At 32.4% G+C, this 18,937-nt stretch overlaps 1 protein-coding gene across 1 annotated transcript in view; it reads right to left on the bottom strand.

The window, feature by feature from the left end:
- Positions 1–18,937, bottom strand: part of LOC126881156 (Golgi-specific brefeldin A-resistance guanine nucleotide exchange factor 1) — a 73,225-nt gene that overhangs the window by 4,781 nt on the left and 49,507 nt on the right. The window contains exons 6-7 of the mRNA XM_050645233.1: positions 13,919–14,399; positions 4,620–4,871 (exon numbers count right to left, since the gene is read on the bottom strand). Of these exons, the coding sequence (XP_050501190.1) occupies positions 4,620–4,871; positions 13,919–14,399 (733 nt within the window). The remainder of the gene's footprint in view (positions 1–4,619; positions 4,872–13,918; positions 14,400–18,937) is intronic.

The following is an 18,937-nucleotide window of genomic DNA, read 5'->3' as shown; positions in this document are numbered from 1 at the left end:
AGCTGAAGGGCAAGTGAGTCATGTACGACCTTATTTAGGCCGGCAGTGAAAGTCAAAAAGAACCCGTATATTGAAAACGCTGTAAAACGTTTTGTAGTTCATAAACTTTATCGCTGTAAAGCAGATTCTTCTTTTTCAAGCATGTATTAAGAGGATGGGTACGTATTTTCGGCTGCAATGCTATTCAAATGGGGATTCATTTTCTTCGAATCCTGAGAAAACTAATAAGTATTTTTGAAAAATTTAAACGCAGAATGAAAATTGACGTTATTGGCGAGGGTCGAAAGTCCCTGAGAACTTCTATAATGTTTATTTTAATAAGTTACAGGGGTGAAAAACTAAGAGAAAATTTACTTCGATATTTAATTTAAAATATCTCATTCAAAATAAACTTTCTATTTATTCTAAGGGACTTTCGGCCCTCGGTAATAATATAGTCTTTCATTCTGCGTTTAAATTTTTCAAAAATAGTTATTGGTTTTTTCAGAATTCGAAAAAAAATGAACACAATGTCCGTGGTAATATTTCCAAACCTATCTTTGTCATACAACGCACTCAGTCGAATAGAATATTGTCAGCATACTGTCAGTCAGACAGTGACAATCAGTGATAATTTTAAATATATGACAAGGCATCGGGAATATTTTGAGTTGTTGATTAAATAATATTGATATACAGTGAGCACGTAAAGGTTGGAATAAATTCATTTTCTCGAGAATGGAAAAAATTTGGGAAAAAAATCCCGAAATAGGTCAATTTTTATTTTTAAATTACGACTTTTTGGCATATACATCATACTAGTGATGTCACCCATCTGAGCGTGATGACGTCATCGATGATTTTTTTTAAATAGGAATAGGGGTGTGATAGCTCATTTGAAAGGTAATTTAATTCTCTATTCAGTACTATAAACATTTACATAACTATTTATACAGGGTGTCTAAAAAAATTTTTTTTAATTAAATTTATTGACATAAAAAGAAGAATGCATGTAATTTATTTAGTCCAAAATACATTTTACTGTTCTTAGAAAACAGAAAAAAATGTTTATTTGAAAAATAATCATTGCTTTTTCCTTAAATTAAATGTTCAAACTGTCAAGAGGAAGGTGAGTGACGGCTTTAATATTGAATTTAAGCAAAAAACGATATTTATTTGTTAAATAAACATTATTTCCTGTTTTCTGATAGCAGTAAAATGTATTTTGAGTTAAATAAATTACACACATTCTTCTTTTTATGTCAATAAATTTAATTAAAAAAAATTTTTTTGGACACCCTGTATAAATAATTATGATAATGTTTATATTACTGAATAGAGAATTGAGTTACCTTTCAAATGAGCTATCACACGACCCCTTTTCTCATTTAAAAAAATTATAGATGACGTCATCACGCCCAGATGGGTGACGTCACTAGTATGACACATATGTCAAAAAGTCGTAATTTAAAAATAAAAATTGACCTGTTTCGGGATTTTTTTCCAAAATCGTCCATTCTCGAGAAAATGAATTTATTCCAACCTTTACGTGCTCACTGTATAGTGTATTTGATAAATAATTGATTTAAGACGTGAACCTAATAAAAAGTTATTTATTGTATATTATACGTGGAAGATTCAAGCAGAGAATACATCAGGATAATATATTCTGTGATCCAAGTATTTTGATGTTTAAGATGTTCAAAATTGTAAGCGTTCCATAGTAACAACATATTATTAAAAAATCACTTAAACACTTTTCCTCTTTTCTCGATTGAGTATTAGTTTTTAACTTTATTGCTGTAAATCAGATTCTTCTTTTTCAAGTATGTATTAATATAGGATATAAGTTGACTTAGGATTTTATAACAATAAATGCCTAAAATTTATTAATGAATAAATAGTAAAAATATACTTAAAATGATCAAAATGTTGTTAAAACATATTCAAAAAGTATATAGTTCTGCGATTAACGTTTATTAATCTCAAAATGTATAGTAAGAAGATACAGAATCACATTGTAGTCCAGAGAAATAAGATATTTCTCGTGACACATCCCCCTCCAGGCCGAAACCAAATTTTTTAAGTAATATGGACATCTATATTAATAACCTTTATGTTTCCTATAACCAAAAAGTTAAGTATTTTAAATAAATTTGAGAGGAAGAAACTCATAAAGCATATCAAAAACTTCAATATGGCGTTCGATGAATATGTCTATCCTTATTGGTTGCTTAGAAAATTGAAAAATAAATTGTTGCTCATAAATTTTGAGTTTTTATAAATATTCATAACTTATGTAAAAATTAACTTAGAACCTTCTTATTATACGAATTGCTGAGACTTCTGGTGCTTAAATTATATTTTAAATTTCAAAGCAATTGGTCGAATAGTTTAAAAGTTATTTAATTTGTTTATCCCAAATTCATTTTTTTGCAACACTATAAGTCAGAAAATTATGAGGTTACAGTAAGACTTCTGACAGTTTATGGAAGAAGAACATTATTTATACTATTAACTTAATTAAAAAAAAATGACAAAAAGTAATTTTAAACAGTGTAAAATTATTTTGCAAAAACACGTCGATTTTTTGCTTACTTATAAACAATTAGAATAACTTTTTAACCGTTACCCGTAGAAAAATTATTTTTTCATATTTGGAAAGACTGAATCTTTACACACATTTAGAAAGAAAAACAATTTTCCTAGAACAATTAGGGACGAAGTTAGCCCCCTTTTTTTAATTCACATGTTTTTGCAAAATAATTTTGCAGTGTTTAGTATTTTTGATTGTCATTTTTTTTAATTAAATTAATAGTATAAATCTTCTTCTTTCATAAACTATCCAAAGCATTAGTGTAACTTCATCATTTTCTGACTTATAGCGTTGCAAAAAAATAATTTGGGATAAACAAATTAAATACCTTTTAAACTATTTTACCAATTACTTTGAAATTTAGGGTATGATTTAAGCAGCAGAAGGCTCAGTGTTCCGTGTAATAAGAACGTTCTAAGTTAATTTTTACATAAGGTATGAATATTTATAAAAACTCAAAATTTATGATTTATTTTGCAATTTTCTAAGCAACCAATAAGGATAGACATATTCAGCGAACGCCATATTGAAGTTTTTTATACGATTTATGAGTTTCTCACTCTCAAATTTGTTTAAAATACTAACTTTTTGGTTATAGACGAAAAAAGCGAAAATTTGCCGTTTTTTGATCTTCATTTGTGTATAACTATGTATATCATCAAAATCGGCTGCAGGAAACATATAGGTTATTAATATATGTAGATGTCCATACTACTAAAAAAATTTGGTGTCGGCCTGGAGGGGGTTGTGTCATTAACAGGATATTTTTTTTCCTTATTTCTCTGAACTATTGGTTTAGCTGTCTTTGCATTGCTGGCAGCTGTTTGAATATAAAAGTGTGAAATGACCTTACATTTATATGTATTAGTTTTTAACTGCCATATTTCTAAATAGTATCCGTTTGATATAATATATTGAAAATTGTCCGCCATATTAGATCCAACATTTTGTTTTTTGCGAAAATGACAGATTCTTAATCATAGATCTTAAAAAGCCCTTAAATTATCAAATTTAAAAATAAATTATTAATTTTCATTAGTATTTGTTTTTGTTTTTCATTTTTGTTTTTCATAAAAATAATGTCAGATTCGTAATCAGCGATGCCAAAAACCTTCACGTACGAAAGTAATACCGAAGTGTATGAACAATATACAATTTTAAGTGTTCATGATCACGTTTTTGGCATTTGGAACCACAGTGCGTTTGGTAAAGTATGGTTCTTTTCACAGGCATTTTTCAGTGCGGCACAAGTGAGAGAAAAAAAGGTAAGTCCGTGATAATACACATTTATAACATGACATTTTAGTTAAATGAGTGACAGTTGTCAGAATCGTAATCAGCAAAGTATGAAAAGAGTATTGCAGTATAACCCTTTTATTTGTAATTTGGTATAAAAACAAATCAATTGTGTTTATTGCATTTATAAAATGGTATTTTCTTTGATTTGTATGGTCTTATAAACTGTACAGATTATAGTCATATATAATTCGTAAATAATTTTTTGTTCGATTATAGCGCCATCTATCAACAGCTAGAATAAATGTTTGAAATGACTGTAATCACGGAAGTACGTTTTTTTCTGGCACTTCCAACTTAATGCGTTGGAAAGAAATCGAAAAACTGTCACGCACTGAAAAGTGCCTATGAGAAAGAGAATAGTAAGCTCACGGTGTAAGTTCCGTGAATATATCTTCCCCTTTATACAAACTTCTTTATTCAAAAATCTATTCACATCTAAAAAAATATCATAATTGACTTGTTTCCAGAAATAATGAAACGGACGGAAAACAATTGCTAATGATTTTATTCATGGCGATAAAAAAATTTAGTTATTGGTTATAAATTTATAAAAAATTATTAAAATGTCGAGGAAATAAATTTAACGAAATTTATTACACCACAGTCGCGTTAAAATTACGTTTGACAAAACTAATCAGAAAAAGTTACATCACGACTTAGGATACCTGATTATTTCTGTTGACATCTTCCTAGGACACAAAAGTTTTTCACCTTTCAAGACAATTAAACTAAATTTTAATCTTACCTGAACTAACAGGCTTAGGTGGTTGAGCCCCTGCTCCCACACATTCCAAAAGCGTGAAAATAATAGTCCAGTCAGTGTTGGTGTGAATGTTTTGTGCGGAAGTTTTCAGAAGTTCGTATAAACCAAATGATATTTGCCGGGATATCCTAGAAAGGGTACTGCTTTTTAAAAGCAGTAGCATTCTTAAAGACTGAAGAACTATATGACTCATTTCTTCATTTCTCATCAGACGGATAGCAATACGTAATAGACCTATAAAAAATAACTACTATTAACATAAAAATACAGTCAAAAAAATAGTTATAATAAAATGTTGGTTGTATTAAACGCAAAGCAACAAGTGTTGTACATCTTAATTTCAATGTCATCTAAATCCGGCTCTAGTGGTTGGTGAAAATCAAACTTAGTTCCCAGTCTCTAAGGGCCAGTTGTTCAATCAGTAGTTAACTCATAGATTAAGTAATAGTCCAGGGCGCATCTGTTTTGAGATGGACGTTGAGAGGTGACTCAAATTTCTTTGCAGAAATTGCTTGAAAATAAATCAAATAATAATATTTGAGTTATCCTCCCTCTCAAAAAGGTCCGGAACATTGTTTAAATAATCAAAATGTCAAAAATTGAAGGAAAAATTCGATTTTTTTCTTGGTTTTTTGATTACAACTTTAAAAGTATTCATTTCCGAGAAAAGTTGTACTAACATAAAAGTTGCGCAATTAAATTTCCTACAATATAAAATTGGTTAAAAATTTAAAAAATAGTCACCTTAGTTGCAAAATAGGAATATTTGCGAAAAAACCATACAAAAACAAGTATTCGCATTTTACGTTTTTCAACCATTTATGCTACACTTAGGACCTTCATATTTCACCCAGAAAAACTTTATGATATAGTAAAACAATACTGTAAATTTCTTTAAGATCGGTTTAATAGATTTTGCAAAATAAATTTTGTAATCCAGCTTTCGCAAAAAAAATTCATTTTTTCAAAATGTTACAGGACTGAAAATAAAGCAGATAGCAAGTTGAATTTTTTTTGCTTATAGAAGTTTACTGTACCTTTCATTTGCAATTTTCAAAATTAAAATCGATTAATTATCACGGCGTCAGAAAATTTTTGAAATAAAAAATAATTTTTGGTGCTACGCGCAGGACAGCGGTGTTCGATTCACACAAGTTGATTTCCACCAAAATTTCTTCCAATCTTTATATAATATATTATTTTCTTACTCTATATTTTGTTGTAACTAATTCCACAAAAATCAAACTAATTTTATTATTGTTTGTGAAATATTGTTTAAACAATTGCATATGTTTAAAAATAATAATCTTTTATTATTTAAGTTAAAATATATGAACAAAGAAAGCTTTTGCTAATAAAAGTGTTATTTCAAAGGATAGAGTAGGTGTTTTTATTTTGCAATAAACAAATTTATTTATTTATATCGAAATGTAATAAAAATTAAAATGTATCAATCATTATCAAAGGTCATTGGAATGCCCAATCAGAGCAAACTATCCGCTGTCCTGCGCGTAGCACCAATAATTAATGTTTATTTAAAAAAATTCCTGACACCGTGGTGTTAATCGATTTTAATTTTTCAAAATTGCAAATGAAAGGTACAGTACACTTCTATATGCAAAAAAAATTTCAACTTGCTATCTGCTTTATTTTCAGTCCTGTAACATTTTGAAAAAATTAATTTTTTTTACGAAAGCCGGATTGCAAAATTTATTTTGCAAAATCTATTGAACTGATCATAATGAAATTTACAGTATTGTTTTACTGTATCATAAAGTTTTTCAGGATGAAATATGAAGGTCCTAAGTGTAGCATAAATGGTTGAAAAACGTAAAATACGAATACTTGTTTTTGTATGATTTTTTCAAAATTATTGCTATTTTGCAACAAGGGTGACTATTTTTTAAATTTTTAACCAATTCTATATTGTAGGAAATTTAATTACGCAACTTTTATGTTAGTACAACTTTTCTCGAAAATGAATACTTTTAAAGTTATAATCAAAAAACCAAGAAAAAAATCGAATTTTTCCTTAATTTTTTGACATTTTGATTATTTAAACAATGTTCCGGACCTTTTTGAGAGGGAGGATAACTCAAATATTATTATTTGATTTATTTTCAAGCAATTTCTGCAAAAAAATTTGAGTCACCTCTCAACGTCCAAATGTACTAATATTTTTACAGATGGGCCCTGGTCTATAAACCATGTTTAAATTTAATTCAAAGATTATTTCTTAAGAAGTTGTTCAATGCTGGTTAACTTTCGGATTTATTAAACCCAAGTACAGAAGTACTAAACAAAAGAGAGTTGCTAACTTTACGTCAAGAAAAATATATATTATGTTGAAATAGTAATGTTCATTTTTCAGCTTATAACAATAAAATTTTTGTTGTAGGTATATTATAAATTATGTTGTATATCAAATGAATGTTTTTTTACTTCCTTCCCAAAAAAATTCATGAAAAGTTTTTCCAATTATTTGTTTTTATCTGATTTTTACACATAATGAAGAACAAGTGAAACTTATGGTAATAGGTATTTATAAACTACCATGCATTTTGTAGAAAGCATAAGTACCTATACACTGAGAACTTTAATTTATTTTTGTGCTACCTATGTGGATCACTTGGTGATAACTTGGTGATAAAAATATACTTATATGATAAGTATATTTTTTTGAAGTCAAAAAGAAATTATATTAACAACAGCTAAGAAATCTTCGTCCAGAAATCTCCATCATCAAAATCAAAGACACTATTACTAAACTTAGCCATTATTCTTATTATAAACACGAAATTATAGTAGATTATTACTGCAAATCTTATCTACGACTGAAAATTTGTAGAAAGAACAATACAATATATGGTGCAATAACCATGGTTGCTTTAATCTGGAATTTTCTTAAAAATATTTAATTTAAAACCAGAAAGTAATGTTACAAATCTCTAGTTAACAGCGTTAATCCTTCGTTTTTGAGCGATTAAGCTAATCTCCTGTTAACAGATGGTTAAGTGTTAAACTGGCATTGAACAACGCAATATTCAGTTTAATTATTTTTAATCTGAAGGTAATCTCCAATTATTGAACAATCGGCCCTTAGTAATTATTCCCATAAAGAGCTTATATAAATGATTGTAAAAACTGATGTGTTTTTGTACACACTTATGGCATTTGAATGACTGGGAAAAGAAAAGTATTTTTGAAGTGTGTAAAATTTTATTAATTCCTAGCTGAGCGCTTTCGGCTTACAAAGCCATCTTCAGAGCTATGGTCAAAGGTTTAAGTACCACTATAAAGAGAGGGATCCCATTGTTTCTATAAAAAAAAAAATTTGGAAAAAAATCCCTTGGAAAAAAAAGTATTTTTAGTAAAACTTAGTTGGAGGTTGAATTGTAATATGTATTTAAAATTGTAAAATGGTTAAAATTCACAACAGCAAATGGGACTTTCACAAAAAAAAACACATTAAAAATTTTTTATCATGGTAGGGTTCAAAACCTACCATCTTAGTGGAGGCAACTGGCAGAATTCTAGTTTTATCATTTCACTTACAATACCATCTTCTCCAGGTGTTTTGTTGTTTTTCAAACCTTTTAAAGCTGATTCAATTTCCTCTTTGGTTGTATCTGGAAATTGCTCTATTCCTTGATTTTGTATGGCTGGAATGTCTACCTCCGAAATGTTAGCATATCGACTATAGAATGTTCTATAGTACTCTTCGATCATTTTCAGGATTTCTTGTTGTTCATATACGGCATGTCCTTGTTTATTTTTTAGCTTATAAAATTATTTCTCGTTCCTGTCTTCAACTTTCATCTTAGAACTTTAAGGCTTTTATTTTCTTCTACTGTATTAGTTGTTTCTTTAGTGTTAAAAATCCTTATGTCTTTCCAAACAGCGTTTGATATGGTTTTGTTTAAATTCCTTGGCTCTGCAATATTCGTTGTCTGCTTATCTTACAGTTAGCTTCTTTTTTGCATCAGATTTCTTGTATGTGAGTTTTTCATTTTTCCTTGTTTGTTTGACTTGGCACTTCTTCTGTGCCTTCTTTCGGGCGTATGTAGTACGTTAGTATGTAGTATAGTAAAAAATACATTGTTGTGCCACCCCTGATTGCGATTCCATGCTTTAGCGGGGTCCTGAATTCATTCAAACGACTCATAAGTTTCCAAAACCTGTAGTTGTCCTTATATACTCACGGACAAAAAGATTGCATATGCATGTGAAATGAAATTTCTTCTGCTGCTATTTTTAGCCCCCCAGTATTATAGGAATGGGATTTCTTTTCCGAATGCGATGTTTGAAGTGTCATATAAATGCTATAATCGGATTTAAATCTGATCTTGACTATACTCTGGCCAATATAATTTTTAACATCTCATCAATGTAGGCATTCACAGTTCTAGCGACATGAAGACGTGCATTCGCACCATTATGTCATATCCAATGTGGCTTGCAAATGGCAAAACATGATCTCCTAAAATGTTTTCAATGTACCGGGTGTCCCAATAAGAATGGCTCTCGGCCATATCTCAGGAACCGTTTATAGTAGAGCTTTGAAATAAAAAATTTTATAACAAAAGTTGCCTCAGGAAAAGCTTGGAAATTATTTTCATAATTGTGGGTCCACCGCTAGAGGGCGTAATTGAATATCAAAAATAAAAAAATCTAAATTTTACAAAATTGTCATAATGAAGGGGCACTGGAAATCCGATTATTGTATTCTTCATCAAATTCTGCGCATATTTGATTTAACAAGTTTAACTCTACCTTTGCAAATAAGAGGTGGGGGTGAGTGGGAACCTTGTTATGAAAAAATGGCTGTAAGTCCGGTTCTGCTAAATCAAATTTTGAAAACTGGGTCTTGTTGAAGACAGATCTTTTTCTTCAATGTAAGCGTGATAATTTTGAACCATCCTAATAAGTAATAAGCCAGCTGGGAGGCGTTATTTAATTTTTTTCAGAAATCTAGTTTTCTTTGGAAAATATTAAATACAAGTATGCATTTTTAATCATACTTTATAAAACTAGATTAAATTAGCAATAGAATAGCGAAAACCGCATGTCGATACCTTTTTTATATCTCAAGATATCTCGAGAAACGTGTAAATTTTATACATAACTGTTACTATCACCGGTAAACTAAGTTAATGAAAAGTAGTGTGCTGTGGGAAAAAACAAAATAACATTTTCCAGATGTCAACGTATAAAAATATAATTAATTAAAACAACAATATAAAGAGAAACAATACTACTAAAATTAAATATAACATAGAACAAAAAGAACTACTTAGTGACGACCTAAATATTCAAATTGTTGCCCATCATACACTACTCTAGAATACATTATCCAGAGAATACTAAACGCCATTCAAAGCATATCGAGAGCAGAAGTTGAGACTGCTGTTCAATCTACTCTTGAAAGAGTAAATGTTTGCAACGAAAATGATGAGCAAAAATTTGAACGTTTATGTCATCACCAAATAGTTGTTTTTATTTCTTTGTAATAGGGCTTTTCAACGCTTCTCATTTGTTTCGAGCCTCTGTCATATGCCGTATAATCCGTGTATAATATTAATATACGAGATATGAACGAGGCTCGAAACAAATGAGAAGCGTTGAAAAGACCTAATATACGTTGACAGCTGGAAAATGTTTCTTTGTTGTTTCCATAGCACACTACTTTTAATGAATTTCGTTTACCGGTGACAGTAACAGTTATGTTTTTAAATTTCCACGTTTTGTAAGATATCTCGAGATAGAAAAAAGGTATTAACATGCGGTTTTCGCTATTCTGTTGCTACTTTTGTCTAATTTTGTAATATGGTATTAAAAATGCATGTTTGTATTTAATATTTTCCAAGGAACACTAGATTTCTGAAAAAAATTAAATAACGCCTTCTAGCTGGCATATTACTCAGTAAGTTGGTTCGAAATCATAACTTTTACATTGACGAAAAAGATCTGTCTTCAACAAGACCAAATTTGCAAAATTTGATTAAGCAGAACTGGACTCACAGCCAGTTTTTCATAACAAGGTTCCCACTCACCCCCACCTCTTATTTCCAAAGGTAGACCTAAACTTGTCAAATCAAATATGCGTAGAATTTTATGAAGAATACGACGATCGGATTTCCAGTGCCCCTTCATGAGGAAAATTTTGTAAAATTTAGATTTTTTAATTTTTGATCTTCAATTACGCCCTCTAGCGGTGGTCCCACAATTATGAAAATAATTTCCAGGCTTTTCCTGAGGCAATTTTTGTTATAAAATTTTTTATTTCAAAGCTCTACTATAAACGGTTCCTGAGATATGGCCGAGAGCCATTCTTATTGGGACACCCGGTACATGTCAGTTGGCATTCGCCTAATCACCTCCAGGTGTTCGGTATGTCCTTTCACAGCAATACCTCTCCGTAGCACTATGCTGCCACCGCCAAAACTAATGCTCTGTATGAGGTTACAATTGACATACTGTTCACCAAGTCTTCTGTAGACGAAGTTTTGTCAATCCTGCTTCCATATGATGAACGGTATGAGAGATGTAATCTCATACAGAATGTTAATTTTGGTGGTGGCGGCATAGTGCTATGCAGTGGTATTTCTTTTGACAGGAGATATCGAACTTGTGGAGGTGATTGGGTAAATGACAGCTGATATGTACATTAAAAACATTTTAGAAGATCATATTTTACTATTTGCTAGCCATAAAGGATAACAAATTCGTGCTAATGCACCATAACGGAGGTCTTCATGTCGGTAGAATAGTGAATACTTAACTTGAGATTAAATTTAAAAATTATATTGGCCACCATATAGCCCATATCAAATTTAAATCCGATTATGCCATTTACATGGTAGTTAAAATATTACATTCGGAAAAGAAATTCTATTTCTGTGACACTGGGGGCAGCACAAAAAATTTTATTTCACGCGTTAATTTCAAAATATGCAATATTTTTGTCCGTAATTGTATAAGCTCGCTGAAGTAGCCTGTTATCATTTTAATATTGGTAAACTATTTTGTAAGTGATCATCATCATCAATGGTGCTACAGCCCTATGAAAGAGCCTCGACCTTCCCAAGTCTATTACACCAGTCAGTCCTATCCATTGCCAACCGTTGCCAGTTTGCTGCACCTATTTTTCTCCCATCCTCATATACACCATCCCTCCATCTAAGTTTTGGCCTACCCCTATTTCTACTTCCCACAGGTTGTGACATAAGGATTCTTCTAGGAGGGTTGTTATGCTGTGATTTTGCTAGATGTCCTGCCCATCTTAGTCTTCCTATTCTTATAAGAGATACTACGTCTTTACCACCAAATATATGTTTATATCTGTGGTATACCTCGTAGTTGTGCCTCCTCCTCCAAATACCATTTTCACAGATGTCACCGAATATTCCTCTCAGCATCCTTCGTTCAAATATAAGCAGAAGGTTTTCATCTGCCTTGGAGATGGTCCATGTCTCCGATCCACATGTCAACCCTGGTTGTAGAAGGCTTTCGTATATGGTTATTTTTGTTTTTTGGCTTAAGTTTCTGCTTCTCATATTATGTCTACTCAGTCCAAAATAGCATTTGTTCGCTAGGATTATCCTTCGCTTGATTTCTTCCGTCATGACGTTATCCTTGGTGATCAGGGAGCCTAAGTATGTGAATTTGTCCACCACTTCAAAGGTAGAGTTATCAACAGTAAATTGGTGACCGATGTTTCTGGCTCTATTGTTGGGTGTTGATGTCATCATCTTAGTTTTCTCCTCGTTTACTTTCAGGCCCATATTTTTGAGGCATTTGAGAAGGTGGTATACATTTCTTCTAGTTTGCGTGTTGTGCGGGCAACTAGGTCCAGGTCATCTGCATATGCCAAAATGATGATTGGGATGATTTATTAAAAATATTTCCTCTGTTGTCTATTCGGGCATCTCTGACCGCCTTTTCCAGAGCTATGTTGAAGAGGAGACACGCCAGCGCATCTCCCTGTCGCAGCCCAACATTCGTTTCAAACGCCTGTGATTGTTCGCCCTGTATTTCGACTTTGCAAACGACTTTACGCATTGTAGCCTTAACCAATCTTATGAGTTTATCAGGGATGTGGAATTCATCCATGGCTTCATACAATTTATTTCTTAGGACACTATCATAGGCCGACTTAAAATCTACGAAAAGATGGTATGTGTCGATATTGAATTCATTGTTTTTTTCCAGTATTTGCCTTAGCACAAAGATCTGGTCTGTTGTTGATCGACCAGGCCTAAAACCACTTTGATATTCTCCAAGAAGCTCCTCTAAATGTGCACTTAGGCGACCATATAAGATACTCGAAAATATTTTGTAAGCTGTATTAAGGAGGATTATTCCCCTATAGTTTCTACATTCCAATTGATCACCCTTTTTGTGTAGCGGGCAAACGATTCCAACACACCACTCTTCCGGGATTTGTTCCCCATTCCAGGGTCTCAGTATTATTTTATATATTTGATTAGGCAGAGTAGCACCTCCATATTTAATAAGTTCCGCGGATATACCGTCACTTCCTGGATATTTATTATTTTTTCGGTGAGTACCTTCGATGGTTCAATATTTCTTCTTTTGTATTGAGTATGTGCCCCTCCTTATCTTTACATAGTCTTAGCCTTGGAATTCCTTTCTTGCATTATTCAGAGTTTTATATAATTGTCTTGTTTGATTTTCCTGTTTTAATGCCTCAAGTTCTTCCAGTATTCTATTTTCATAAATTCTCTTTTTTCTTCTATTAATGCACTTCTCTTCTCTTCTAAGGTCTTTATATTTTTGTTGTTTTTCTCGGGTTCTTCTTTACTGCATCTGTTTATATGCATCGTTATACTCAGCATCGAACCAGTCATTGCGTGATGGTCGTTTTTCTGGCCCTAGAATATTATTTGCTGCGTTTTTAATATTACTTTTACACATTTCCCATTGTTCGCTGATCGTTAGATTCTCATTATGCAGTTGGTTTCGATATAGTTTTGAAATCTTTCTACCGTTTGAGGATTTTTGAGGAGTTCAATATTAAGGCGCATTGTTTTGGTACTTCTCTCCTTCTTCGCGTTTGAGATTCTAGCTCGAATTCTTGTGCCAACTAGAAAGTGATCTGAATCAATTTTGTAAGTGATATCAGTATGAAATGTAAGCGATAATTATTATTGTAATTCGAATTTGTGATATTTGTAATGAAATGTAAAGTGAGTTTTTTTATAACGTATAACGAATCCTCAAAACTCAAACTGTTAAAAATGTAAAATATTTCAACTTACCAATAACAGATCTCTCCAACAAGAACTGGAAATCGAAAACAGATGCATTCATAACCAAAGTGTATATATGATCCCTCACATTCTGCCACACTGTCATCACTCTATCTCTATTTTGTATAACAACTTTGATCAATAACTCCAAGAAGAACACGGTAACGTTATCATTGTAGTCATAAGCCACACTTTCGTGTACATCCGGCCCTCTAGATAACTCTATTAAGGTTTTTACGAGTTCAAACAGAGCTTCTTCGTGGAGAAACTTGGAGTCGGTTATCATTTGCTCTAGATTACAGTCTTTTATACATTCTTTAGCAGCATCTATACAGTTTTGCTCTTCTGGAGTCGGTATTTTTGATAGATTTTCCGCGGAAACCATGTATGAGTAAAGAGAACTCAGTAAACCGGTATCCTGCTTCGCCGCAGATGGTGCTTCCTTGTAGACTAGCATTAATTTGCCACTTGGTTCAATAAAGTCTTCTACCTAAAAAGGAAAAAAAATCTTTATATAATAAAAAATCGGATGAAGAAAAAAGTAAGAAGGGACATAAATAATGTCATATTGAAAGCATTGAGAAAGTTCAGAAAAAATTTCTACGCTTTCATCATTCTCTTTGCCTTATCCCTATGCGGGGTCGGCTTCCCTAATTGCATTTCTCCACACAATTCTGTCTTGGGTCATATCAATGTTAATCCCCTTTACCAACATGTCCTGCCTTATCGCCTCCCCCCAGGTCTTCTTTGGTCTTCCTCTCCTACTCCTTCCAGGAATCTGCACTTCAGCTATTCTTCGTATTGGGTGATTAACGTCTCGACGTTGAACATGACCAAACCATCTTAACCTATGCTCTCTCATTTTGGCATCAATTGGTGCCACACCTAGACTTCCCCTAATATACTCATTTCTAATTTTATCCTTCTTTGTCACTCCACTCATCCATCTAAGCATTCTCATTTCCGCCACATGCATTCGTTGTTCCTCTTTCTTTTTCACTGCCCAACATTCAGTTCCGTACATCATAGCCGGTCTTATGGCTGTTTTATAGAATTTTCCCTTCAGCTTCATTGGAATTTTTCTGTCACACAACACACCACTCGCTTCTTTCCACTTCATCCATCCAGCCCTAATTCTACTGCATGCATCTCCATCTATTTCTCCATTACTCTGTAATACCGATCCTAGGTACTTAAAACTATTGCTTTTCACAATCATTTCACCATCCAAAGATACCATTTTATTTGTAGTAGCTCCATCTTTAAATGAACATTCCAAATACTCTGTTTTTGTCCTACTAAGTTTTAAACCTTTTTCCTCCAGAGCTTGTCTCCACTGTTCCAGTTTTTGTTCTAGGTCTCTTTCACTATTTCCTACTAACACGACATCATCAGCATACATTAAGCACCATGGAATGTTACCCTGTAGTTTCGTTGTTATCTGGTCCACAACTAATGAGAATAAATACGGACTAAGCACAGAACCTTGGTGCAATCCTACTTTCACATGAAATTTATCAGTCTCTCCCACACCTGTCCTAACACTAGTCGTTACTCCCTCATACATATCCCTCACAATCTTTACATATTCACCAGGGACTCCTTTCTTATTGAGTGCCCACCACAGAATCTCTCGAGGAACTCTATCATATGCTTTCTCAAGATCAATGAATACCATATGAGCGTTTGTTTCTTTACTCCTGTATTTTTCCATCAATTGCCTTATAATGAAAATTGCATCTGTTGTTGATCTACCCTGCATAAAGCCAAATTGATTCTCGGATATTTCGGTCTCTTCACGTATCCGTCTGTCAATTACTCTTTCCCATATTTTCATGGTGTGGCTAAGCAGTTTTATAGCCCTGTAGTTTGTACATTGTTGTATATCTCCCTTGTTTTTGTAAACAGGTACCAGTATACTGCTTCTCCATTCGTCTGGCATTTGTCCGACTTCCATAATTCTATTAAATAGACCTGCTAGCCACCTTGTTCCTGTCTCTCCCAATGCTCTCCATACTTCCCCAGGAATATCATCTGGTCCTCCCGCTTTTCCTTTCTTTATTTTTTGAAGCGCTTGAGCCACTTCCTCGTTGGTTATTTTGGTGACCATTGCTGCTACTGTCTCCGTTGACTCTACAGGCTGTCTGTCAAATTCTTCATTTAATAAGCTGTCAAAGTACTTTCTCCATCTCTTTTTGACTTCCCTTTCGTGAACTAGTATTTTATTATTTTCATCTCGGATACATCTAATCTGATTAAAATCTTTTGCTTTCTTTGCTCTCTGTTTGGCTATTTTATATATCTTCGTTTCGCCTTCCCTGGTATCAAGTTGATCGTATAGGTTTGAATACGCTTCTGCTTTGGCTTTTGCTACTGCTACTTTCGCTTCCTTTTTCGCCACCATATAGTTTTGAAGATCTATGTCGGATCTGGTTTCTTGCCACTTTTTATATAATATTCTCTTCTCTTTTATTTTTCCTTGTACTTCGTTTGACCACCACCAAGTCTCTTTATCCTCAAACTTTTTTCCTGACGTTTTCCCAAGTATTTCAATAGCAGTCTCTCTAATACTACTGGCCATTTTTCTCCAAATTGTATTAGGGCTTCCTTTCATGTTCCAACATATTTTTTCTACTATTCTTCTCCTGAATAGACCTTCTTTCTCATCTTTCAGCAGCCACCACTTGATTTTTTGTGGTCCTCTCCGATATTTTTGTTTAGTTTCGCTTTTTACTTCGATGTCCAGAAGAAGCAGCTTATGTTGTTGGCTTACTGTCTCACTCACTATTACCTTGCAGTCCTTACATTCACGTATGTCTTCTTTCCTTATCATGAAGTAGTCTATTTGGGATTGATGTTGTCCACTTTTGTAGGTAATAAGTTGAGTTTCTCTCTTTTTAAAGAATGTGTTAACAATCGCCATATCCAATGCTGTTGCTAATTCAAGCATGTCATCTCCAGCTTCATTTCTAGTTCCAAAGCCTAATCCCCCATGTATTGTTTCATATCCTGTCTTGGTTTGGCCCACATGTTCATTGAAATCACCTCCTATTATAACTTTCTCCTCTGCTGGAATATCACTCAGTACGTCTCCTAATTGATCATAGAAAGCTCTTCTTTCATTCTCACCCAGACCTGTTTGGGGAGCATACACACACACAACATTCAATACCTCTTTATCAATTACAAATTTCACTGACATCATTCTATCACTCGTTCTTACAACTTCTACTACGTTATCTTTCATTTCACTATCAGCAATTATACCAACTCCATTTCTAGTGTTACTACTCCCTACATACCACAATTTGTATCCTTCACCTAGTTCTTTCGCCCTTTGTCCTTTCCACCTAGTTTCTTGAATACAAGCAATTTGAACTCTTCTTCGTTTGAGCGCATCCACTAACTCCAGAGCTTTGTAGGCTATAAATTAGAGATTTCTTCAGAAGATATAGTGTATTGTGACATTTTAAAATTGCTTAATATACCAACATTAGAAAATCGTCGTTTAATGCTAGATTTGGTTTTTCTTTTCAAGATTGTAAACGTAATGATAGATTCGCCTCAAATGCAGAGAATAGGTCTTAGGGTTCCTCAAATGTGCACAAGATCTAAGGACGTTTTTCACTTAGAATTCCAACAAACAAACTATTGTCTAAATAGACCTATAAGACGAATGTGTCAATCTGGAAATGGTTTAGATGTAGATTTTTTTCTAGCCTCTGAATAGTTTTCGAAAAAAGCTGAAAAAATCTTTTTAAAATACAATGTATGTAGGCTGTCACTGTAAACTGTCATTTAGGTATTTATTCTATTCATTTGTCTTGTGAAAATTGTATGTAATTATTATTGAGTTTTAAAACTGTGAATATGATTGAACTATTTAATGATTTTGTTCTGAAGCTATTTTCTTGTGGCATTTTTACAATTTTAACTATTTATAATGGGAAATAAGCCACAATAGTATTAAAAAATAGTAGGTAGTATTTTGTATTTTGACAACGGCACCCGATTTGGGTGTCGAAACGTTAATGAAAATCATTATTTAATGATTGTAATTATTGTAATTGGTATAACCGTAAATAAACTATTTATTTATTTATTTATAAAGAATATTTCGTTCCTACACCATTTTCTACATTTCTCTATTCGCTGGGAGGGTTAACATGAAGGGGATATGAGACTTCCACAGTACTTCTCATAGTGGAGCAAATTTTAAAAATTGGAGGACGGTCTTACGTATATTATAAGATTATTTTTTTTAAATATTTTGTCACGATTCTTGTATCGTTGTTGATTGTTTACTTACGTGGAGAAATAGTGGAGTAAAATTCTTTCGTTTTCCTATATCCAAAAATAGGTTGGAGCAAAAAAAAAAGGTTTAATGATTAGTTTAGGACAATGAACATAACCTATCGTCGACGGTATAGCTGAGCATATGATTGTGCCATATTTTTTTGTATAAGATATACAAATGTTTAAAATATAAAGATAGACTTACGAAAGGATATTTTTTGTTGTGAGAAGCTACAATTTTTGAATTTAGATAAAACAGCATTCAGAAATTATTTTGTTTTGTGTTAAATGCAGCTAAATACTGTAAATTATTTTTGGTAATTCACCTTTGATACATTAGCATTTATTTGGCATTGGAGTCAGAAACCTCAAAAGAGGAATTACAAAATTGCTACAGATGGTCACCAGAGGAAATTATCTTCATTTTTTAACAATTTTAATGAAACTACTAGTGATTTTGCCCGTTGCCATGTCACGCACTCAATTTTTTGTGACATCCTCCTATTTTATCGTATATCCTTCCAATATTATCTGGCACCCTGTATTTTTTTCTGACTCTTATTTTTTTTATATTTTTTTTATTTTATAAATTGAGAAGGACTGAATTGATTTCGCTACTTTTGATTTTGAAATATTTGTAGAAGTCTAAGGAAGAGGCTCTTTACAATATCCCATCAGATATCAAATTTGATTAGTTGTATAGGAAGTGTGTAAAAAATATGCTCCTTGCTC

Source organism: Diabrotica virgifera, chromosome 3 (assembly GCF_917563875.1).
Source record: "Diabrotica virgifera virgifera chromosome 3, PGI_DIABVI_V3a".
Taxonomy (NCBI): domain Eukaryota; kingdom Metazoa; phylum Arthropoda; class Insecta; order Coleoptera; family Chrysomelidae; genus Diabrotica; species Diabrotica virgifera.
The sequence above is the reverse complement of the archived record's forward strand: the minus strand, read 5'-3'. Positions and strand labels throughout refer to the sequence as shown.